Here is a 25,095-nt window from a genome sequence, read left to right on the forward strand (position 1 = left end):
CCGACCATTTTGGTGCAACCTCAGCAGCTCCCTTGGTTGTACGGTGCTTTCAGCCTTGTGCTTCCACCCACGGCCGCTCAGTCTCGACCATAGCAGCAGCTGGCACCCAAGGGAGCCAGGCATTTGTGCCTTCATCAGAGGGGCGCTCCGGCAGGCCTCCTCCTCCTCTAACCCTAAACAGGGACAACCGCCAAAGCCACCCACCAGGAGCATCTTGCCAGAAAGCCGGCTCTGGGCTTGTAGAGCAGGATGGGCAGGGGAAGGGCTGGCTGGCGCAGGGCAGGGGCGGGTGAAATGGCAGCAGGACTCGTAGTCTGCAGCCTCGTCGGCAAAACCGGAGCCTGACCCGTGCTGAGCCAGCGTTCCCCTTTGTAGCTGACTGTGGGGCCGGGTGGTGGTGAACAGGGCCAGGAGGCCTTGCTGATCTTATTATCCCTGTCCTGAGCTGTTGCAGGTGCTGGGAACCGCAGTTGTATTTTCCACTGTAACTGTAAAAGAGGTCATGCCGAGGGCAGTTGAACTTTCTATTCCTGGCAGTTCAAATAGCAAAGGGTTCATTTACCCGAAGCCGGAGCTGGGACAGCCTCATGCTTGTGCTTGCCCCTGAGCTGGCAGTTTGCAGAGGTTGCTTGCTCTCCGCTGCTGGCAGCCGTGTGCTACAGGAGCACGTACCGCCCCGACACGCTCCCCCCAGCCCTTCGCTCCTGTAGTCCATGGCTGCCGTGAGCAGGCAGTGAGCCTGGCCAGCTCTTGCTCCGGCTGGTGTGCGTTGAGGTCGTGTAGGGCCAAGCGTGGCCGCTGGCAGCGGAGTGTGCTGTGTCCCTGGGGAGAAGGGTGGTGAAGGCACCCTCCCACCAGCCCCCATGGCAGCAGACAGCGTGTCCGGCGCTGGGCCCCAGTGGAGCCTTGGCGGGGTGTCTGCAACCGTGACACTCAGGCGCATCCTTGGGTGGTTTGAAACCTGACTGCAAAAAGCTGGTTCATGCACAAACTTTCTCGTGCAGCTGAGGGCGCAGGGTGTTTGGGGAGCTCCAGGTGCCAAATGTGTAACTTCTGAGGAGAGGGATTATCTCTACTATTGCCCTTCATGGGAACAACAGGTTTGCTTGCTCATGCAGGATCTCCCCCCCTTATCTTTGCTAGAATGAGCTCTGAAAGCCTTTTCAGGAACTATTTCCTGCAGCTTTTGCTAGTTTCTGAAGATTGAAAAGGGTTTACTTTAAGAAAGTGAAGGCACTAATACCTGGGAAGTGGTTTTTCTTTCTGCTGGGTAAGAGCAACTGCTGTTGCAGACCCTTTTGGTGCAGGGGCGGCCGGCTGGCAGCCACCAGACCCCTCTCTGAAAACAGGGGGAGCAGAACTGCCAACTCGTGCAAGTCCCAGCGCGGGACGCTTTTAGTAAGTTGTTTAGTTGAGTTTAATGGTTCAAGCTCGAGATACCGAAAATAGGTGAGTTACTGAATGTAAGTGATGAGGTGACAGACTAGGCTTTTACTTTTATTAATAGTAATTTAAAAAACAAAAAAACAAAAACAAAACAAAAAAAAAAAACAAAACCCCTCTACCTGTTTCTGGAGAAAAGTTCTGAAAATGTGACCCCCACCTCCCATGCTGGTTCAAAGTATTGGCCACAAATTGTGATTTTGGACGGGGTTTTTAAAACCAACGACGGCGCTAAAATCAGAAACAGGAGAGAGAGGAGCCTGACTCATGATATTTTGAAGCTCGAGGCCCAGAGCAGTGTGTTTGACTCTGTGGAGAAAACAGAGATGCTAGAAAGGAAACGCTGCGTGCACCTGCCTGCCCGCAGCGAGGAGAGGAGCGGTGCTTTGGGTTTTGCTGGGTGTGAGCGCAGACTGTCAGCGGTGCAGCCTTGCCTGAGCTCCCTCCCTTTTGGGGGCCCAGAAGACACGATGCAAATGCAAATCTTGCAGTGAAGCCCAAGCTAAGATGATGAAGTCTGTCACGTTTGACTTCCACTGATAACAGTTCCACAGCTTTTCCTCAGCAATATTTTTAACCCAATAGCGCTTATAAAACAATTGTGTACTCCTTAGGAAGGCAAAAGTTGTGGATTACATTAGCTGCTCTGTCACTGATCTAATTTTTAATCTTGGATTTGTCTCTTAATTCTCAGGAAGCCCATAAAGATGCTTCTGTTAGAGGGTTCACTGGAGGCTGGTCTCTGTGGCGGCAGAGCTGGCTGCTGTGACCGGCTGTGTGAGCCTCCCGGGGCTGGGACATGGCTGTAGAGATGGGACCCCACCAAAGCACGGGTTGTTTCAAACTTTGCCAGCATCAAGTCCCCGAGACTTGCTGGCATGCAGGGAAGTTCAGGGTCCGCCTGGTCCTGTGGAAAACCAGAGTAAAAATGAACAGAGCTTTGGTCTTGTCTTTGCAATACCAATGTACGTACTTGTTTGCTCAGTGGGTATATGTATTTGGAATTTTATATTTATAAAATGGATGTGGAGAATCATAAGATATTAGTTTCTATTTAGAAGGCAGTTGGATACAAAAGCGTGCGGGCAGGGTGTGTGAACCTGGGTAGAAAATAATTTGATTTAGGGGATGGAGGGTGCAGGGGGCCCCTTTGCCCTTCTGGTGTGTGGGGGGCAGCCTGGGACTCGTGCTTGGCCTCTCCCTGGGGCAGGTGGGGGAGTGGAGTGGTCTCCGCAGGAGCGCTTCAGGATGCCCCTGTCCTGCCTGATGCCCGCAGGTGAGCTGTGCCACTTCCCGTTACTCACGAAGCAGGCAGGCAGCTGGAAGGGCTGCCATCCCAGCCGGTGAGCAGACGCTGCTCAGCTGGAGCAAAACCCCAGGAGTGCTCGGGAGGACCCTTCTTGTTCAGCCCCCCCCAGGGCTGCCCGGGCCTGTGCTTTCCTCTGCCCGCTTCCCCTGCCATCGTGCATCTCCCAGCGAGGCTGACGCAGAGCGTTGCCCCTGCCATGTCTACGCCACCTCTCCTGTCCGTGGGAGTCAGGTTTGTTCACTCACAGGAGTTGGCTTGGGCAGTTAAATTATAGGTGCCTGGTTGGTTTTTGGTTGGTTCCCCCCCCCCGCTTCTTTCTCCCCCTCGCCGAGCCCAGCCAGGACGCCCTCCGATTACCCCGAGGCGCGAAGCCGCGCTGCTTCCCCCCCCCGCCCCCCCATCCCCGCTGTTTCTCCTTTGCTGCAAAACTTCCCCGCGCACCCCGGGCGGGGGGCTGCGGGGCTCCGCCAGATCCCGGCGGTGCTGCCGCGGCGGCTCCATGCCGCGGCTTCGGGCCGCCCCGGCTCCTCCCCTCGCGGTGTGCGAGTGTGTGTGCGAGTGTGTGTGTGTGTGTGTGTGTGTGCGTGCGCCGGGGCCGCCGCCGCCGCCGTGCCTGCCTCTCCCAGCCAGGCAGCCAGCCGCGCCGCGCTGCTGGCGGCGGCCGGAGCGGGCGGCGGCGGCGGCGCTCCGCGAGCCCCGGGCGGCTCCGCGCGGCCCCGCGGCGGCCGCCGCTCCCCGCGGCGCCGCTGCCCATGCCGGCCGGGCAGCCCTAGCCGCGCCGGCTCGGCTCGGCTCTCCTCGGCTCGGCGCGGGGCGGGGAGGGGGCACCACTTCTCTGAGTCTCCCCACCAGATCGTTATGGACCTATTCGACTTTTTCAGGGACTGGGACTTAGAGCAGCAGTGGTAGGTTTTTTCGGGTGTTTTTTTTTTGGTTTGGTTTTGTTTTGGTTTTTTTTTTTTTTTCCCCCCTCCTGTCTCTCCACCCCTCTCCTTCTAACAGCTGCCTCCTTCCTCTCCTCCCTGCTCGCTCCCCCGGTGCCTTAGCCTTTGTTGAGGGGCGAAGCGCCCGGTGCCCGCCGGGGAGCCGCGCCGGGGCAGCCGCCGCCGGGGCCGGCCGGCTCCGGCCACGCTCCGCGGCCGCGCCGCGCTCCGCAGCCGCTCCGCCGGCTCCGGCTGTCGGGGAGCACCTCGCGGTGCGCCGGCTGCGGGGGGCGAAGTTGGCCGGAGGGGGAGGAGAGGCAGGGGAAGCGCTGAAATGTGCCGGGGTGCCGGCTGAAATAGCAACAGCAACCCCCCTCCCCGAGCAGGGAAGCGGTGCGGAGAGGCGATGTGTTCCCCGGGATCGCGGCTTTGCTAATGTTGTGTTTACTGCTGTCAGTGACAATATTCCTTTCACGGGGAGAAACGCAACTGTAGTTTTGCTGTGTGGCACAGTTCAACTGTAGCCCTGTTCAGTGGGGGGGGGTTTCTGTTGCTGGTTTTGCTGGTTTCCTATTCTGGATGAAGCGTTCCTGAAGTTAGTTTTGGAAGTGGGAAGATCAGTCCCCGTGATATTATAACAGGTTTTTTTTTTTTTTTTCTTCTCTCTCTGCCTCTTTCTTTTCTGTTTTAGGAGTGGAATTTTAGGTTTATATTGCTCTGCAAATAGGTGCACACCTTGAAAAGGTCGGTGCATCTGTTTAAGTGTATTGTAAACTTGTTACCAAAGTGAATGTTAAGGAATTTTCGATGGGTGACAAGTAGCTGGGAAAGTTAGAATTTGGGTAGGTATTTAGTCACTTCCCCGGCTGGTCAATGAGATTATGCTTATTCTTTGACTGTTTTTATTGGTTCGTTCTTTACTTTTCAATTTAGCAAATACAGTTATAATTCTTTAACTATGCACGGTGAAATTCAATGGTTGGTTACTGCTTTGTTAAATGCTTTTAGGCTGGAGTGCAGTTTGCCAGGAAAGAAAGAGACTAAAATACTGTATTTTGTGATCCTAATCTCTAAATGTCACACAGATTATATGTGTGTATGCATGTGCATTTGGACCTCATGTTTTGCAGAGGATTTACTTTACTTTGTTGATAATATAAAGATATGTCTAGGAAAATGATAATATATTTAGTTAATAACTATCATTTTGCTGAACACAGTTTAACAGCTATGGTTGCAAATCCAAGATAATCAGAACCAAATACCTGTCACGTTCTATTTTACAGCAATTTGGAGTAAATCCTTGGAACCATAAATTACACTATATCAATATTAATCTGTAAGCAGGCATTTTGGATCATGTGCGTGTTTTATCAGCTCTGCATAAACCATCGTATTATATCTTTTAATAACCATGCTGTTGTTATTTAAAAGTAATAATAATAAAATTAGTGCTCAGTTAAATATTATGCTTCTACCACACTATCTTTACTCTGCTACACTAATTTATTTTGCAGACAACTGATAACCACCGTATTACTACTCAAATAATATTTGCATACAATTTGCCTAATTTATAGTGTAGGTAACATCATTAATTTAATAGAAGCTGTTACAACCCAATATGTGGGTGTAGTTCAAATACTAAGCACATTATAGGTATTGAGTTTTAATGTTTGCTTAATAACTTACTTTCATTTGACTATGGTTTTATGTGGATTTAGAGATGTGCATCAGAAAGAAGGGAACTCTTGCGCCTCTGTTTTTCCATAAAATAGGAACATATTGCCACTCGTCCTAGAAATTCCATTTGGTTGCTGTTGTACAGTGAAATTTATTGCTTTTAGTGTTTTTAGGGTCCATGAGGAAAGAACATTTTTACTTTGACTGTTTCAAAGTGTTTGATATCTACACAAACTCTCTATATGGCACAGGCATTCACACACAATTACTTATTGCAGAGATCAAGTTGGATTTAGCTTTTAATAATCCAATTAGTATCTACAAGTGCACATATATATATAATGTAGGTACATAATCTACATGTATACACAAACATTACATGTATTTTATTGTAAAGATTTCTGTCTGACAAGTAGTTGCATTGCTTAAGGAAAGTTGGATTTAGCTCATCCATCCATAAATATGTGCATGTATGTATGTAGTATGTTATACATGCATCATCTCTACACACCCAGAAATATGCATGCTCACCCATCAAGATTTATTAATTTTTGTCTGTATCCAATATGGTGTGGTTACTTCATAATATTTAGAAATAAGTATATATAACGTGTGAATTGCTGCTTCTTATTTTGAAACTGTCCTCCTTCCTTCTGTCTGTAAGCTGGCCTTTAAAACGTGTTTCACAAGCATTTATAAGGCAATTAGAGACCCTCTTCTGCATTCCTTGCAAACCCAAAACTTCTGCTAATCTGTGCTGCAGTCGCCACAAAGGCAAGCTCAGGCCTACAGCATGTGTGTGGGTGTTTGTATGCATTATCTGCATGCAAAGTACAACAGAAACATAGTTAGCCTGAGAAATATGTATATATATATAAAAAAATATTTATAGCTTGAGCAGAGATTTTTTTTTTTTTTTTTAATCCAACAAAAAGGTGTAAAGGTAATACTTTCTGTGCGTTGCCATTATATCAGGAAATGACTCCCCAAAAGTTTTGGGCTGATGAGAAAAATACTGTTCATTTTCCTCCCCCTCCAACGGAGGTGTGTCTTTCTGTCACTTCTTGAAACGTATTTTGTCAAGAACTGTTAGAGTTACAGCACACGCTGCCACTACATGTGTTCTTAAATTCTCACCTGGCATTCCGGATGATTAGTGGGAGCTTTGTCTTGATACAAACTGCAGAATCAGCCCTTTAGTTTCCCATATGAGGGGAGAGATCACAGTAGTATAAGAATGAGGTGTTTCACTGAACCTTCATCAAGAATGTGGTTGGGAGGGTAGCCGAGGCTCGGTGTGGGTTTTTTTGTTAACACTTGGGTAAAATGTGTAAAATAAGGCCACAAATATCCCAGTGGATGTTTTGCCAGACTTGAAAAGCTGAAAAAAACCCAAAACAATTTAAATGAATCTAAACTCTGGCTGAGGTGAAAGGGCCAAAGCTAAAGTCAGCTATGATTCCTGGATGAATAAGAAATGTTCACCTGGGCTTGCATTTAACACGAGCCATTCTATGAGGGAGAAAGGAAGGGAGATGGATATAATGAAAAGCTTGAATGCCTGTGTGCACCAAGGGGACCACTTGCTGTTAAAAATCAAATTTCATCTTTTAAATCACTTTCCACGCTTGTCTGTGGTAACCAAGTAAATGAAATCTTGAAGTGTCCTGGGACCATGTGGCTAGATTTGAACCTGCTTATGGAGTAAGGTGGTGCCATTAATCAGCAGCTGGGAAACAACAAAACCCAACGAAAACCCAACCACCCCAGAATATATAGCTCCTCACTAACACAAACAAAGGCAGAGAGATTCATGGTTTATGTTACATTTATTGTCGTTGGTATTAATATTTTTTAAGTCCTCCAATCTTTAAAAAAGTGGAAGTCAAGAAAATACTTAGTGGGAAAATGCATATTGAGGTATATAAAATAAAACCTGGCAAAGGGAAATAAGATCAGCAGGTAAGAGTGTCATTGTAGCTTTGTGGTTGTGATGGGGAAGACTTGTCACTGCAGAGAAACAAGCCTCTTGGTTTTTTTCATTTTTGTATTATGTATCACGAGTAGCCTAATTACAGCAAAACCAGCAAACTGCCAGTTATACAGGAAGAGGCTTAAACTCACTAAACTGTTATATAAATAGAAAGTTCAAAGGTCTGTTTGTGGCTGACAAAGCTGAGAACAGGCCATCTGTGGGCCAGGTTCCTCTCCTGTATGAATGCAAAAACGTACCGCGTGCCACAGCAGCGTGTTCTTTCAACATAGTCCTCAACCTGGAGGGGGTGATCCTGCTCTCCAGACAAAGGTGAACTGTTTCAGTTCCAGCCTTGGGTATTTCCCCGCCTTCACCCACCTTACCCCTTCCCTCTTTGCCTTGTGCCTCTGCAGAAGACCACCTCAGTTACTGTTCTTTCACCAGGGTCTGTAATAGCTCACTAAATGAAAAGTCTTCTGCATGTGGAAACAGTGTTGCATTTCTGATGGGAATGTGTGAAATAGGTAGCTAGGCTTTTTGGGAATTAGATTGATTTTTTTTTTTCTTTTTTAATTTTTTTTTGGGTGATGGTGAGAGTATTAGTATAGGAGAAAGTCACATTTTGAATGGCTTTCTGTAAGGTTTTTCTCCCCCTCCCTTTCTTCTCTGTAAGAAATATTACAGTTGAATTGCAGTTACTTTTTGGATTTGTATTACAGACATTCCCGAGTAATTATTTGAAAATGTTTCATTTTCAATTTGCTTTGAAAGTGTAAATGGATGGATTGTGTGGCTGCTGGTGGGTGGGTGAGGGGGATTAGATGCTGTCAAAACAAGCAGCTGAGGAAGACCAAAAATAGTCTCGGGCCAAAACCTGTACTTGAAGTACATCCTGATTTAGTAATTCTTCCCTGGCTGATATTGAACTCCATGGAGTGTAAATCTTAAAAGAATTTAGCCGTTTGCAAACATTAAGCTCACATCTATCCTATGAGGCAAAATTACTATCAGTTTAACAGCATTTGAATTGTTTTCCTAATGATTCATTCAAGAATTTAATGACTTTTAAAATATACAAATTGGGATGGAGAGTAGATACTTCAGATACTGTTCAGCTATTCTGAAGCCAGGCAGAACTTCAGAGCATTTAAGCATTTTGTACATGAATGCCAATTATATTGTTTGGGATTTTCTTTTTGAGTAAAAGATGGTGTTATGATGCAGGTCCTTCAGTCAAGCAGAATTATTCTGACTGCAACCTGGAATTTAACTACATAATTTAAGGGGAAAATGTGACATTCTGTAAAGTATTAAGTTAAATAAATACACTAAATGATCTCTGAAAAAATCGGTGGACACTGCTTGTCTTTTTGAGCTTCTTAGGACTGAGACGGTATGCTCCAGTGTCGTGAAGGGAGTGTTGTGATGCTTTTCGTGTTATGAGGCCCAAATTCTGTTTTTATCTGAGTCAAGCAAAATTCCCATCATGCAAGATGGGACAAAATTGGCTCTAAGACTTAGAAAAAGCACGTGGGCCTTAATATAGCAGGGTTGATAGGCAAGTATGTAGTTTTAAGCACACAACCAGTCCTATTAAAACAACTCTGATTTCAAGTTAACTTTTACTGAACTAGGTTCTTCATCACTCCCAAAATGCTCGTCGTGTTTTACTAATGACTAAACCCCAGTTTTCCTTGTATTTGGTGATGGAAACTGATGTTATTTTTGACTGTACAGTACACATCCATTTGCCTGAAATCTATCAGCAGTTTTACATGATTGCACAAATAACTGGGCAGCCAGAAGGAAAGCAAATACTAAATCTCATCTTAAAAAAATAATAATCTAGAAGAATTGTAGGAAACATTTTATACACTGAACCCATGATATATGTGGAATAAGCATGTAAACAGATAGACCGCGTCCTGTATTTCCCTGGTGCCTTTAGTTTGAGGTAATAGAATTTCTTTGTGTAGAGGACTTGAAGGATTGGGCTCCTGGATGCTTGTTAAATGTATATAATCAATAAATACCATAAAGCACCCATGTCTTCCTCCAGTTTGGGTCTGAGCCAGTAGCCAGTGACATCAGTGGAGATGCTCCCAATTGACTTCAGACAGTACTGGATATGACCCCGTTTTGGCCAAAAGGCAGACTTCATGAAACACCAAGCAACTCTCTAATGACGAGGATCAGCAAGGCACTTTGCGCACACCTAATACTATGCATGTGGAAAAACTCCACAGAGCCCAATTCTGAACCTGTCTAATTCAACTTTACTGCCTTTCTTTTGAGAAGAAAGAAAAGAAAAATGGAGAGGAAAGCTTGAATCTTTTCTCCTGGTTGCAGTTAACAGAATGGATTTTATAAAGCCATCAAACATCTATTAACACTGAAAACTGAAACTGTGCCACAACTCTGGGTTTTGCAATGTTACGAATTCTTTCTTAAGCGTTGAAAAAGAAGATAGTAAATCCAGTAATATGTCAAGTTGGTATAACCTTCCAGACCACTCATAATATAATATAGTCAGGAAGTCACAACAGTGACTCGAAAAGACAGCTCTTTCATCCTTTTATTGTTACTGAATGTTCTATATTGATGCTTTGTAATCAAAATATTTGTTTAAATTGTTCTAGTAGCTTTGGTCAGAGGTCAGAAGGTACGTTACCTCTGACTAATGGACAATTGCAGAGATAAAAAATGAGAGGAAGGACGGCAATGTGCATGTCAGTAGCTTTTAAGGTCCATTTTGAATAACTTCTAACGATACAGATGTTTGACCAAAGATTCTCACCAAAGGCATGTGATATTCAATCTGCATTTGTGAGTGAAGATTTGGGGGAATGAGCTGGGGGGCTTGTTTTCAAAAACTCTGTTCTGGAGCCCGGCCTCACAGAAACTTGAAAAGAATTGCATATTGCTCCTTAATTTCAACAAGACTGCTGTTGAGTGCAGTCAGTGTGATGGGATTACAAGATTGGGCTCGTAGTGCTGAGAAAATAATATGGAACTAGAGAGCTGAGGTAAGGGAATAAACCAAAACTTCCTGCAGTTAACTTCCCAGCTGTTACAAACTGTTTTATCATGAAGAGACTGTTTTTCAACTCGTATAGCAGATCCACACCATAAATTATTATGACTTTTAAACAAAGGTCTAGTCAGTATTTCTTCTTCTGTAAAACTTTATATCATGTTTTAATGACATTTTATGAATGTGTTCAAATCAAGCCACCGAGAGAAGAAAACTCTTAGTTGGGGAATTTTTTCTTTATGTGACCTCAGCAGTTAATCTGTGTCTTCTTACTGGAGATTATCGATGAGTCCTTATTCCAGGTGATTTGAGATGGTGAGGTTTAAGGAGAGTTGGAGATGATACTGCAACTGGAAGCTGATTTTCATTGTAGGTGATGCAGAGAATGGGGGAAAGCCATTTACTACGTACAATGTGTAAGTCTTGTTTAGTGAGGAGCTGTATTCAGCAACTCAGATTCCTGCCTCAGATGCTGCATGGTGCTACCAGTTATAGTAAGACATGAATAGCCCACTCATAATTATATGTTTTTATAGGGGTGGTGTATTAACAATCAGCAAAGAAGAAAAAGAGGTAGAGCACCAAGTTAAAAATCACTCAGTTGTTCCTTTGACAAGTATTATAATAGCTATTTTTGTATCACTGTGGGTGTACGTGGTGTTGTGGAATAAGTAAATTCTGTAGCTCTACATTGCTTTCAGTGCCTGGGGCTCAAACCTGCAGATGTCTTACTACTGAGACTAGTGCTTTTTCCTTGTGGCACTTTGCATGGACTATTGTCAGGATTCGACCGTAGTTTAAAAGTTTTCTTCTCGGTCATCCAAGCGTAGGCCCTTAAGATAGGTGATGGTATCTGCATCCTACAAAGTTATAGACACTTAAAAGTAAGACTGGGTAAAAACGGAGCAGTGCTTGGTGGCTTGTGATCTGTGCTGAGAAGGTGGCTTCACAATGGCATGTTTTTCATTTAAAATATTTTTAGATCTGAGGGTAACAATCCATTAAGTAGGTTTACTTGTTCTTTTTTCATCCTTTACGGTATCACTGGTTTAGGTCAAGATTTCACTTGTGAGGAAAAAAGCAAACAACTGTCAGTAGAGAAAGCAAATGCAAAGCTTTAAATATAAAATCAGGAAATACGAAATGTCATTAAGGTTGCCAGTTCCCATTTATTTCAGTCTCCTGTCATGAGGGAAACTGAGATCCTGCAGTAACACAGTGTTTAGGTGAGTCTGTTTCTATGCTGCTGTCAGTAGCCATGCACATATTTGAGAATGTAGTATTCAAGATTTGGAAAAATATATGCCTGTTGATATGGACCTCTGTGTCTGCATAGAGGCCAGTGTGCGAGGTGATTTCAGGGGGCTTAATTTCAGAAGGTTGCACACTTTTTACGTCCCTGTTCTGAACTCTCAGGTGAGACACCCATAGCTTGGAGTAGCCAAGTCATGTATAAAAACTTTGGGCTGTTCTTTTGAATGTGGGGGTGATTTTTCTTCCAGTTTCTTTCCTGTAGAACAATGGAATGACATTCTTCCTGGTGTTTCCTATGAAGAATAATGATGAGGAATTATCTTCTCTGTCTACAAGTGTTTAAAAACTCATTAGTTAGGGTTCCTGAAAGAATTCCAATACAAGTCAGTGGGTGTGGTGAAGCTGATTGTAATGGGAAGCGGACTGGGCCCTGGGGCTGGTGGTCAGCAGGGAGGCAGAGCTGTAAAGAATACTGTGCATATGCTATAGTAAGCATTTTCATAGATCTCCTCTGTGGGAGAGGACAATGGCTTTGGAGCTCATATTTACTCAAAAAGCAGCCCTTTGATTTTCATGGCTTTGTGCTTCGTTGCACATTGGAAAGCCCATTTGTCTTCACCAAGCCTTTGAAGAGGGATAGGTGAAGGGATTGAGGCCTTGGCCAATGGCTGAGGGTAGCGGTTGCTTGGAGAAGGAGCTAAGTTGCCTTGCTTTTTTTGGTAATACTTGGCAGAGTTGTTGTCGTCCTTTTTAAGTTTGCGAAATCAAGGTGAATATATATTTAGGAATAGAACATGGATTCTCTTACTGGCTCTGCCACTAGCTGCTTTACTGCCTTTGAAAAGTCACTTTGTGTCTGTCAAAGTGGGGTAATGATATTTACATCTTTGGTAATTTGCCTTTTTTTTTTTTTTGTTCAGGTGGAAAGCATGAGAGATAAGGGCCAGCTGTGTAGTTACCTTTATCTGCTGTTTCTGTTCACTTTTTCATCTTCCTGGGGTCAGGTGGGAACTGTTTTTGACATTTTCTCTACTCTGAACTTCACTAGCTTGCTTGTACTGCATTACCTACAAGAAGAGCAAACAGTGTTGACGCAGATTGTCTATGGCATAGCTTATGCATTGAGATCCTGTGTTGGATGCAACTTTTGTGCTGATGATATCAGACACAGGTTTAGAAAAATGGGGTGACATTTCTGGCCACCGACCTTTCAAGCAGTATTGATTTATGTCTCTCTGCCTCTTTTTGTAAAGCGAGAAGAATAACATCTCAGAATTTTACTGGTAGAGTGAGGCATTTTGCAGAGAAGTCATTGTCATTACCCCTTCTTATACACAGGGGAACGGAAAGAGAGGAGCGAAGTGACTTGCAGAAGGCCTCAGCGTTGGTCAGGACTGCTGTCAGCTGAGTTCCAGTTCACTGCTTGCCCACTCTGATGGGTATATTTTCCTATTCTGCAGGGGTGCGATGAGGTTAAGTTCCTTAATGTTTATGAATGTTTATGGTGATAGAGCAAGACAGGAACCTAGGCAGATATATTAGTAGGGGAAAGGCAAGCCCGTAAAGAGAAATGGTAGGATCTGGGCAGAGCATATTGGCAAGAAAAGGTAATCAAAGCAGAGAAACTCTTCTGAAGGGCAGAATTTATTTACAGTGTGCATATTTGATATAATTTACCCTGCTCTCAGCTGGACAGCAAAGGCCATGGACCTTTCGGAGACAGAACAATCTTGTTAGTCCAGAAGACTTGTCACTTCCTGGGTCTTATAGCAAAGCTTTGTATATGCAGCTGTAGCTTGAGTAAACGTCATGTCTTGGATGCTTCACTGAATAGTACATCCACACTTTTTTGGAAGCATTGTTGCTCTTTGAGCCAGCTGCCTTTGTTTCTAGCAGACCGCTGCTTTGTTGGTTAACCCTGGGCATGAGTTTTCTTCATGTATGTTATTAGACTGAACATATATTCTATTTATACCACTTGGGGATACAAATTACTGTGTTGCGTTTAGCAAGCACTAGGAAGAGTACATCTTTGTGATGCAAAAAAAAAATAAATACAGAGGCAAAATTTTATTCGAAGGTCCTTTCTTTCAAGTTTCAACGGAAAGCAGCCAACAAAAATGATCGATGGTCGTTATTTTTATGTCCCAGAAAAGCAGGAGGTATTTGCACATATGTGCTTTAATAGATTATGTTGGTGGAATTTGGTTTTGAAATTAACAATGGGCTTTTGAAGAAGGGAATGAATTTTGATGAAATCCTGTGTATCATTTTAAGGCAGTTAGGGAGGTTATTAGTAGCATACATACTTAGAAGTATTGTCTTCATGGCTTTGATAGTTGTCTGTGGGCCAGTAAAGTTGCACTAGAGGGCTGAGCCGAAGGCCACTGCAGCTGGTTGAAGTTTTTAATTGATTTAGTAAACTCTAAAACACTTAGCCAGAGCTTCCTTTGCTTTCTCACTCCATTTCTGGAGATGACAACCTTTACCTACTCTGTGGTAGAGCTCCAGAAACATTGTGCAATCTATTGCAATATTTTTGTTACGACTCAGTCCTTCCTTCTCTCTTTAAAGAGCCCTTGCCCAAACTGACTGTTCCTCAATGTGCACATGGAGGGATCATAAATAAGGGAACATAGTTAAAGAGGGTTTTGATATTTGTGTAGGAAAACACCTATGTGCTCGTTCAGAATCATACAGCCACATCAGCAGGACATTGAGCACGTTTGGATCGTAGACCATGACTAGGTGTTATCCTCATCAGGATAATAAATAATACACTTCCCTGTCACTTCACTCCGCCTGGTTCTTTCCCCATTACCCAAGACAAGCTGTTGTGTGAGAATTTTGCCTAGTTGTAGACTGCTCATGAATCTTGCAGTACATGACATGCAGACATCTAACAAACATGACTAGAAACTGCATAAAATACACAGACATAACACAGAAGTCATATGTTTGAAAACACATCAGAGTTCCACAAATAACCTAATATCTAGAAGGCTTTTTTTCTCCCGCATATCCATAACCAAGAGTTTTCTGCTAGCTGCATTTCAGCCAGATCAGGGTTATTTTAGATTTTGTAATGATTCTCGTTTGTGTAAACTCACACAATCCGCCTGCATATTCAACTTCAATGATAAAAGGTCTCATCAAAATATTGAGGCAGGCTAGAATGTTTGGTTAAGATTTAATATCTTTCTAGCTAATTATAATGCAGTGTCAATATATGCTCTAATATCTGTGGAAAGAAAAGGAACATAAATGATACAGTTCCATTGTACCAGGTCTTTTGTAAACGATTAACAGTTAGGTGGAAGTCTGAAGCGAGGGCAGGAGAATTGATAAACCTATTCCAAAGGGCTTGAAAAGTTGAAGTGAATTCTAAATGTAGATTAGGAGCAAATGATGACAGCCAAGCCAGCATTACCTCAGTTGATTAATTTATAAGGATACTGGTCAATGATTTTAACCAACAGCTATGCGTAGTAGAATCCTAATGGGATCTGTCTGTTAAGATTACATAAAGTAGACCATTTGATTTATTTCATAGCTTTCCAATGCTCCACTTTAACTTCATACAAATAATGCATTAGTCACACTGGATAAAATGGCGTATTGAATAAAGTTGTGATTTTGTCTGCTTCTTATAATCTGATTTTTATAAAGGATTAAATCTGTTTTAGTAGTTTATTCATATCATAAAAGAGATTGTCGGTTGAATGAAATCTTTACATCTGCCACTTTCTATCTCATTAGAAAAGACAGTAACATAAAGTTCCTCATTTCCTCCCAGTCTGTTTTATGCCCTGGTGTGTCTGAGTGTGTATATCTTCTGTACATGTTTGTATATTATAATGTCAGTGTGTTTTTGAAGTTGTGGTTAAGACTGCGTCACAGCTTTGGGGAGGGTAATACGAGGGGTTATAAACGTTCTGGCAAAGAAAATACCCAGCCAGGAACAAACGGGGGATGCGGCAAGGGGTGACTGTCAAAAATCTGAAAATGATGGCCACGTGTGTATGCATTGCCAAATTCAGCAAGGTATTTAAGTACACGCAGTACTTTACTGTGAGTATGCCTACGTCAGTGGACGCAAGTGCATGCTTAATGATAAGCGCATGTTGACTTATGGCTGATTTAAGAGGACATGAAGGTTGGGCATTCCTCTGAACTTAAATGTGAATTGTCAGTTGTGATCAAACTGTCCAACTGTCATTCATCTGTCACGGTTCCAGTAGTTTTTAACACATTCTTCTAATTCAAATGCACGGTTGTTGGTTTTATTAAGCTAAATATTTAATGCAAAATTACAAATTTAGGCATTTTTATCCATTGTTGCCAGAATGTTGGCTTATTGCTTGTGTATTTTATTCCTTTTGTTTAAATGTGTGTCATTGACAGGATGGTGCTGTTAAACTGGCGGTCGTTTTCACGTAGACCTTTAAAGTGAGAGCAGCAGATGATCTTTTCATAGGTGTTTTCTTACTTGTATTTAAGGTTCTTGCCATTTCTGTTTAATCCCATTAAGTGTTTAGGGCCAGACTTGGTCTTCTGAACATGAGGCTCTCTTGGGTTCTGATGTTGAGCAGAGAGATAGTATCCAGCTCTTTTAGTTGCCTTTTTAGTCAGAAAAGCAGATTCTGAGGATCTCGGTTCTCCCTTCTGAGGACTTGCTGAGGATGAAACTTCTTCATTCACATTTTCATTTGTTGATTCATGTTGCAGTTTTACTGGCTCTGGCGTTTCAATCTTGGCTCCTTTTCCCACATACTTCGAATCAGTAGGAGTATTTTGATATAAAATGTGTAGTCAGCCTCTTCTGTAGAGCAGAGAGCCGCTTGCAAGCTTTGGTTGCAAATGCAGTGGGAGCAGCTGTAGCACCTGAGTGGGCAGGGAGGCTCGTGCTGGGCTCTGCCCTTGCAGAGGGCCTCGGGTTGCCAAAGTATTAATACAGGATTATACCCGTTTGACTCCCAGCGCAGGATTGGGCCTGCCTCTGACTCCAGCAAGCTTCTTGAACAAGACTTTAAGAATCGCATATTGTTCGTCAGCCTACTTTATTTTAGGAGAAATGACAATGGGACCTAGCTCTTTACTCCACACTGGCCATTTTCTCTGCAGCAGTGGTGCACTCACTGACTGAGCCGTACAGTCACAGCTGAGTCATTTTTTGCTTAAATTGTGTTCGTTACTGAAATTGAGGGGAAAAAACCCTTTACTCGTCACTGAAGTGTTTTTGGTCGTGAGTACATTCCAATGATGCAGAATGCTCCTCAAAAGGGCAATAATGTTTGCTGAGGTGGAGATATACCCTACGTTGTAGTTTTTGGGGCCAAATCCAGGGAGTATGCACGGGTTGGTTTGCTGAGGGCAAGTAGTTTCTGTTTGGCGTTACTGAATGAACAGTGCCCTCTTTCTCAGCTAAATTTAAGTATCCTCTGCAGCAGGTTTACCTACACACATGAAGCAGCTCCAATATCTCTGACCTTGCTTTAAAAATGAGTAGTCATAAGAAGCAGACACTGCTCCAGTGTGTGCTGGTGTGTGGCTCCAGCGGCACTGGGGGAGGTGGGCATTGCAGGTGTCTCGGGAGCCAAGGGAGCCTTCTCCGGCCACCCTCCTCCCCAGCAAACCTGGCCTGTTGGAGGGGTCATCCTGGAGCCGCATGTGGCTGGAGTACGCATCCGTCACTGCTATCAGAGAACGCCCAAACCTGACACCTTCTGTATGCACAACTATTTAAATAGAAGTATTTGTCAGCTTTCTCATATATGTAGTAGCATAATTTCAGGGGTGGAAAGCACGTGCTGGTTACTTACGGTTCTCGTTGCTATTCAGGAGCATGAGCTGATGCTGGACCCACAGTTTCGTAATACACTGAGGACTAATGCAACCTTCCAGCGCTCGGTTAACAAATTATCCTGCGAGATGGTTATGGCAATAAGACACAGCATAAGTATTTAAATATGAAAGAGCAGTGCCACGCTGTTTATTTTCTGTGAGGAGTACTGACTGTATCTCTGAATAAACAGACAACAGCCTTTTATGGGAGATTTTTGTTGTATTTTATTTGGCAGCTGTTTGTCTTAATAGGAATTCTTCAATAGTATTTACTGTATTTTGTGCTGGTAGGGGGGAGATCCAAAGCAGAATCTGAGCAGTTTTACTTGCTTTACTCATGAACAATAAGAAAATATTGCTGTATTAATTACTGTTGTGCTTTATTGGCAAAAATAAAGAGATCCTATAATATGAAATTGCTAATATAAGAAAGGCTTTGATTTTCTCATTAGCACAGGATATTTTGCATCTGTTCTGGTTCACAAGTGCATTGTCGGCACTTAAATAATAATAATGACTCAGTAATGAATAAGAATAACAACAAATAGGCATGTGAGTATGCAGGCAGTCAGGCACCCTCCGGTGTTTATCAGTAGGTTGGTTTTGGAGGTCTTGCAAAATGAGCTGTTCCCATATGCCCATTCAGATTTTCTTAGATCATTGCACAGCTCAGAGATTCATTTCGCTGCTGACATGACTGGGTTATATACAAGTGCTTTTTTCATTGTGTGTCAGGAGTAAAGTGTTAAAGTTCTCACTTGAAATGGAAAATGTATGTTTCTTCCACTTAGAAACATTTAAGTCTCCATTTTTCCTCTGTTCTTTTTTTCATTCTTTTTTTTTGTGTGTGTGAATAGAGTCTTAAGTATCTAATTGTTTTGAATTCGTGAAAATATTAGAGCTTTGGGTTGTTCTGCCAGTCTTTCAAGTATGTTCTTAAATATGTAGCCTGGAAACACCTTCGCTACAGTTCAGCTCAGTTTTTATCAAATTGTCCCTGCTTCTGTAGTTACTATTACAAAAACAGATAATGTTAAACTAATGTTAACAGTCTGTCTTGAACATCAAAAAGCCTAGGAATCTAAAATTAGGGTTCAAATTCTGATTTGACTCTTAGTTTATAGCACTGTCTCACCTTCTATAAAGTCACCTGCCTGCATGTATAATATGCCACACAGTACAATTTATGGATTTCATTTTTCTCCAGGTCTTATCTAATGCTGAATAGTTAAGAACAGTGATAAGTGAAGGACAGCAGTGGCTAATTTCATCAAAGAATGTTAAATTTTAGCCTTATTCTCAAAATAATTTGAACTAATGATGTGGCTTAATGGTTCTGAGTTTAAGAGAAAAGGAAAATGCTTAGTTCAAGTTGGGGGAAAAAAATCAGCAATTATGCTTTGAGCTACTATTTTTTTTTGAACACTACTCTGCATTGTAAATTATACCCTTATGACCCTGCAGCTCAAGAGAAAGTCGCAAAAAAGTGCGTGTGTGTATAAACAATGATCTGGAATTTGACAGTTCTGGTCAAAATAATTAAAAGTTCTGGGCTGACAGGCGAGAGGGCATCTTCTGTGTGAAGGGTCTAAATTGTACCTGCCATTTAATGCCATTAAAAGACTACCTTAAAAAAAAAATTACCAAAAAGTGGCCTTATTGATTGCTCTAAGTGATACGTGCTTTCAGAAGTCTGTATGTGTTAATGTGCACTTTAACAATATCTGTGAAGCAAAGGAAAGCAAAAGTGGATATTTTTTTTTTTCCCTTATCAATTAAAATTATTTTTTGGTCTAACAGCCCTTAACTATAATGGCACAAACCTTACAACACATGCATAGTTAAAATAAAACAGCAAGAGAGGAATAAAAAAAAAAAAGAAAACCAAAACAAAACCCAACCTTCCCCTCCAACTAAAACAATTTAGCCCTGGATAAGCCAAAAGAAATTGGTAAAGCAAGTAGTTTAATAGCACGTGACCTGTAAAGTACTTAGTGATCTGTGAATGGAAGCTACCCTAAGTCTGCTTCTTGTCACAGTAATTTGTCTGGCTTAAGGGCAAAGTAAGTGGGTCTCCTTGGCAGTACAAGAGCAAGTAGATCACCAGGTAAGATCAGATAGGGGTCTCTGGTGGTAACAACAGAACTACAACAAAGCTCTTCGTTTGACACCATTTCTGCTGCTGTTACTGCTGTTAATAAGTGTGCTAATTATCATGAATCTGATAAGGCTTATATTAATTGACTGAACTAAATGTAAATTCTGGTTAAATAGAAAGTAGTTTAGTAGACTTGACAGGCGCTGGTTTGCTTAGCTGCTGTGTTCAGAGTAAAGACATGCTTCAAAACAAAATAAGTATCTGTATTTTAATCTTTAGATTTTGGGGAGGCTTAAAATGTTCAGATTTGACTCCTAAAATAGAAAAGCTTAAGGTTTTCAGAATATCTTCTGCCTTTCTCCCCTGTCCTGTGATACTTTATGCAAGGGCAGTTAGTTCTTACAGTTTTTGTATTGCAGTAAAATCCCGATGTAGTCATTTGTCACATATTTGTGTGGCACAGAGTAGTGTGGCCTAACTGTTTAGTCTCCAGAGACTATGACAGTAGTAGATGTTGGATAACAAATAGCAACAACAACCAATCTGATGGCTGTAATCTAGATGTGGAGTTCCAGTTAAAGGGCACTCTGCGTTGGGCTTTTGGGCAGATCATCTCTCTCTACCTCACTCCACACGGTTGCAAAATGGATACTGTAGTATACACTTGGCTTTAGAGGTGGTTTAGGGCATGCCTAGCAGTTGTGAAGATACTTTGAGGTCTTTCAAATATCTTTCATATGTCCAAGCAGAACAGTATCAATATTAAAGTGCTCTTCTTTTGCCTGAGAGGAGGGTGTTTCCTGACTTACAGAAGTGTTTAAATGCTCAGTATTATAAGTGTAGACTTGGAAATGGACATGGAAGAAACAAACAGGATACCTCTGGTGGTAAATGTCACAGACATTCTTTGGAAATGCTGGAATATTTATAGTATATTTTATGTATTCCATAATTGGGCATTGCCATTAGTGCACACGACCTCTTCATTTTAATTGTCAGGAGAGCTGTCACACGGTAACACATGCTGCAGCACGTTGCAAGAGAAATTGGCTTTTGTCACTTCTCAGCTACATTTTATTACTTTTTAAAATGTTTTAATTCTTTTCCCCCTTCTCCCTCCAGTAAATATAATGTTCATGTGTAAGGCAGACAGCTCGGGAAACCGCTGTCCTCTGCCTATCAAGAGGCCTTGGCAGAACAAGATTCTTCCTCTGTGCTCAGGTCTGGCCGCTTCCAGAAGGAAGGGGGGTATGTCAGTCCCCCTTGTTCCTGTACTTGATGCCTACTGTAATCTGAATCATGCTTGCTAGGGACTGACTTTTGTATTCCTTCTTGCTATATAATCCTCTCCCACAAAAAACACTCCCAAAGCAATCTCCCACCAACCCAACAAAAGGCAAACCTATCATGAGACTTATGCAGAGTTTCAAGACTCTGTAATCTCACTGTGAATGGGGCTGGAGTGGTACCTCAGAGTTAGTTTTGATGCATGTGGGATAAAAATAGCTGTGCGCTTTCTGCCCTGTGCATGCCACCTGTTCCAGTGAAAAGAGGAAGCCGTAGTTGCTTATAAGGGTCATGAAACTAGCTGCATTTTACTGAGACATACAGGTGCAAATAACCCCCTATTTTAAAATATATAAGGTAATAAATTGGCTGTTGAGAAATTATAATGCAGCTGGACTCATTTGCAGGGTGAGGGTGGTGTATTTCTCCGGGTGCTCCCTTTTCTATCAATGCATGGTAATTACCAGACGTTACACTTTATTTTGGATTACAGGATCATCACGTGCTTTTACTACATGCACTGCTTTATTGAAGCTATCCTGCATTATGTCTACAAAGTTAAAAAAAGAAAAAAAAATTACAATTATTTCCTGCCTGACGAACATGCTGCAGGGCTTTTTGTTGTTGTTGTTGTTGGATTGTGGGGTTTTTTTGGTTTTAGTTTTTAGTTTTGTATTCACTAATTTACTGTTTGTTCTAGAGCAGCAGTGAGTGGGAGTTAAACTTTAAGTGCACATTTGGCTCTTTAAAAAGACATTTAGTGTACAATTACTGCTGTTTACCATCTTATAATTGTTGTGTGTTTAGGCTTAGTCAGGCTTAGAAAGATGGGTATCTGTAATCTTTGAGGGCTACAACTCCCTGTCCTAGTTTTTACAAAATAGAAAGTAATTATAGGTATTGAGATAGATACAGAGATAACACAACACTTTGCTGTGATGTTTTAGTGATTAGTGTAAAATAAACACGTAGACAAAGAGAGAGGTTGTGGTAAAAGATGCTGTATGTGGCTGCAGTTTCAGTCAATGATATTCAATGTGATGCTCAAATCAGATCTGGGAGTCAAGACTGCTCTTCATGGAGTCCCCAGATTTGCTGTTCTGTTGTTACACAGGTGCGCAGTTTGCAAAACACTGGGTTTAAGTAAGGGGTCGTATTTGTAGTAACAACTATACGTTACACCACATCAGAGTAAAACTAACCAACGGCAGTCATGCCTCGATTGGCAGCCCGATGAACAGGGGTGTCAGCACGTCCAGTGACATAGAGGAGAAATACCTCCATCAGCCTTTTTTGGTGGACCTCTTTGTCAGATAGGAAATAGTAGAAAGGTGGGATGAGTATGTGTTTGGGAAGACCCATATCTGTATCAGGATCTCAACAGTGCTTAAAGTGCAGCTTATAAGAGCAACCAAGGGTTGGAAGCTGCAGGTTTCCCAGTTTGAGGTCCATCACAAGAAAAGGACAATTGCACGTTCCAACCTGCCATGTAGCTTGTTGCTCAGTAAAACCATTTGTCTTTTCAACAATGCGTGCACAAAGCACTTGAGACATATGGCTGAATCCAGGTGTAAAATACATAGAGAGTGGTATTTCCATTTTACAGGCACTGAAATGGGGTCTTTGTGACTTGGCAAACGTTACTCTGCTAACCTATGTTGTCTGGATTTTCTTCATGAGGAAATACATCCCTGAGGAACGGACAGAGATGGGGATCTGATGTCTACAGTGAAAATGTAAATTAAGTTGTATGGGTTGATTTTGCTTTGAACTTGGGTTGAAAAGGCAGTTGTGTGAAAACAAAATGTAACAAATGTGTAACTGAAAATGCCGTAGTACTTGAAAGGCATGAGAGATAGGTAGTTAAAAAACATCATTAGCTAAAAAAAAAAAATCTTCCTTTAATTCAGTTTTATGACCCACTGTAATTGGAAGACATAGCTCCACTGTTTTTCTTTAAACAGCAGAATATTACTGGATTTCAGGCCAGTCATCTGAAAGTTTTCGCTTACAAATGTAATGAATGCTTTCAGCTGTATTTGTAAGAAATGTTTTTAGATTACGGATGCTCTAGAGAAACAAATCTGTTTGAGGGCTATTTTGTAACTGAAAGCCTTTGAGAAAATGTTCCTATCATTCAAAAAAGATCTGAAGCTCTGAGTATGTATTGTGACTGTCATATTAACTTTCATACTCAGAATGCAAAGGACAACTAATCCTTCCCTCCTTGGTAGGAGTCATATGCTGCTTTTTAACTTTCTTCACCATGTTTTATTTTTAATGTAATTTTAATGAAAAGGTGGATCTGGCATTATAAAGTGGTTGTTTGTTGCTTCTCTTCTGATGTCACAGTGATAGGAGTTCCAGCAGTGTTACTTTTTTTTTTTGGAATAATATTATATATATTCTGCACTTAAACTTTGATCTTGTGTTTAGTCCTATGAGTTGAAATCCATGACACCTTCTTTGGGCTTTATCTGCAGCCTTTTAAAATCAACTGATATTTTTTTAACAGACTGTATTAGTCTCTGGATTGAGACCACAGAGCTTGAGTACCTGGGTGTTACAAAGGTGGAATATGGGGAGGGAGGTGGTGAAGATCAAATCCACCCTCCCGTTTAAAGGGTGGAGATAAAGCCTGATATAGTAGCCCACCTCTCCTTGATAAGGCTGCTCTGTCTGCGTTAATGCTGTTCCTCCTCACCGTGGTGAACTTCACCCACTGACATTAAATCCTCTCTCATAAGTGATTGGTGTACAAGCCTACTCTGTGATTTCCAGGCATGTCAAGGGATTTAGCTGTACAAGCTTTTTCTTGTATTTGAAATGCAACTTTTTGGTAGTAATAGGAAGCATGGATCAAAATGTGTGATTCATCCTTTTTTGTACCCATAAAATCCTGTAACAATAGCCAAGCTAATTAATATAGTTAATTAATTTGTTCAGACTACTAACTAGTAGGGGAGAAAAAAAACCAACCACAAACCAGAAATCCTAAAGCCTATCTACTTTAAAAAAGAAGAAAAAAAGCAAGCTTTTTTTTTATGTGAATCCTAATTTATTTTTAAAGATGGAACTTTATATGGGAAAATATATTTTCCCATAAAGTATAAAATTTCAGCAATTTTGTGTCACTACTGGTAGAAAATTTTTTAATTTAGAAAAGGATCATTTTTGCTAGTGGAGGAGGAAAATTGTTTTGCTTTAAGAAATAAATCTGAGCATCTCTTAATAAACACTAGCATTACTGTGTTTTTTATCTGTATGTGCTTTCATAAAAGGTTCTTTTTAGTGCAATACACATTTGGTTAAATCCTGCAATACCTTAATGCCTTTCATGCTAGTGCATCCCAAGGCACTTTACAATCTGTAAAGTTAACGTTAGAAATGCAGCACATAAAATTCCCTAAGACAATCCTTTTTAAAATGCTGAATAAAACATCTAAACTGTTAAGTTTGGATTAAATGGCCCAGCAGTTGGTGCATTTTTTCTTTCTGGGAAAAATATGTTTGAAACAAATGACTGAAATGAATAAAGGCTCTGTAAATAATATGACTTCAAATGATACTCATGAAGGCCAAAATCTGCCATTCTGCAGGAGGAAGTCTAGACATGTACAAAGTTCAGCTCTGTTAATTAAGAGGGAGCAATACGCTGCAGTGAGTCAGAGCAATTTTATAATCCAAATGCTGCTAAAAGGGACTCTTGTCAACCTCAAAATCTTATTTGTTTTGTAATCACTGGGTAAGGAGACTTGCTGGCTGAGGAGATACATGTCTCTCTTAGGTTTGAATGCCGTCCAGCCTGGTAGTGACCAAAAGCTGTTACCATCCGATAACTGTTTGTTAGACTATGCAAAATAATTGTAGTCTCCAAACAGTTCCCAGTGTCAACGTCAAAAAAACCACCCCCACGCTTGGCACTAATTATTGCCCTTGCTGGCAGCCCTGGCGAGGAGGCCAAGGTTTGACTGTTATTTCCCCTTTCAGTGCTTGCAGTGGTCCTGCTGAGAGTGTGTGTGTCTGGTTTGTGGTTAAACGGTGTATGCTCTGTTCTCTGCAGGGTTGCCAGCCTGGCATCTTTTATAAGTACTGATTTTTATCATTAAGAAAACAAGATCCTTCATCGTCTTCTCACTCCACCTTTACGTCTGCTGCGAGCTGATTTTTTACGTTGGTGCAATTTTTAAAAAAAACAAGAAACTCAACAAACTAGCAGAACAAAACAAAAGCAGTGGCAGGTAT

At 41.9% G+C, this 25,095-nt stretch overlaps 1 protein-coding gene across 3 annotated transcripts in view; it reads left to right on the forward strand.

Moving 5' to 3' along the window:
• Positions 1-2,925: 2,925 nt before the first annotated feature.
• AFF2 (ALF transcription elongation factor 2) overlaps positions 2,926-25,095 on the forward strand; it is a 343,346-nt gene continuing 321,176 nt past the window's right edge. For all 3 annotated transcript variants that reach the window (XM_050901642.1, XM_050901643.1, XM_050901644.1), the window contains exon 1: positions 2,926-2,983. In XM_050901642.1, coding sequence (XP_050757599.1) covers positions 2,949-2,983 — 35 coding nt within the window. In that variant the 5' untranslated portion in view covers positions 2,926-2,948. The remainder of the gene's footprint in view (positions 2,984-25,095) is intronic.

Source organism: Gymnogyps californianus, chromosome 9 (assembly GCF_018139145.2).
Source record: "Gymnogyps californianus isolate 813 chromosome 9, ASM1813914v2, whole genome shotgun sequence".
Lineage (NCBI taxonomy): Eukaryota > Metazoa > Chordata > Aves > Accipitriformes > Cathartidae > Gymnogyps > Gymnogyps californianus.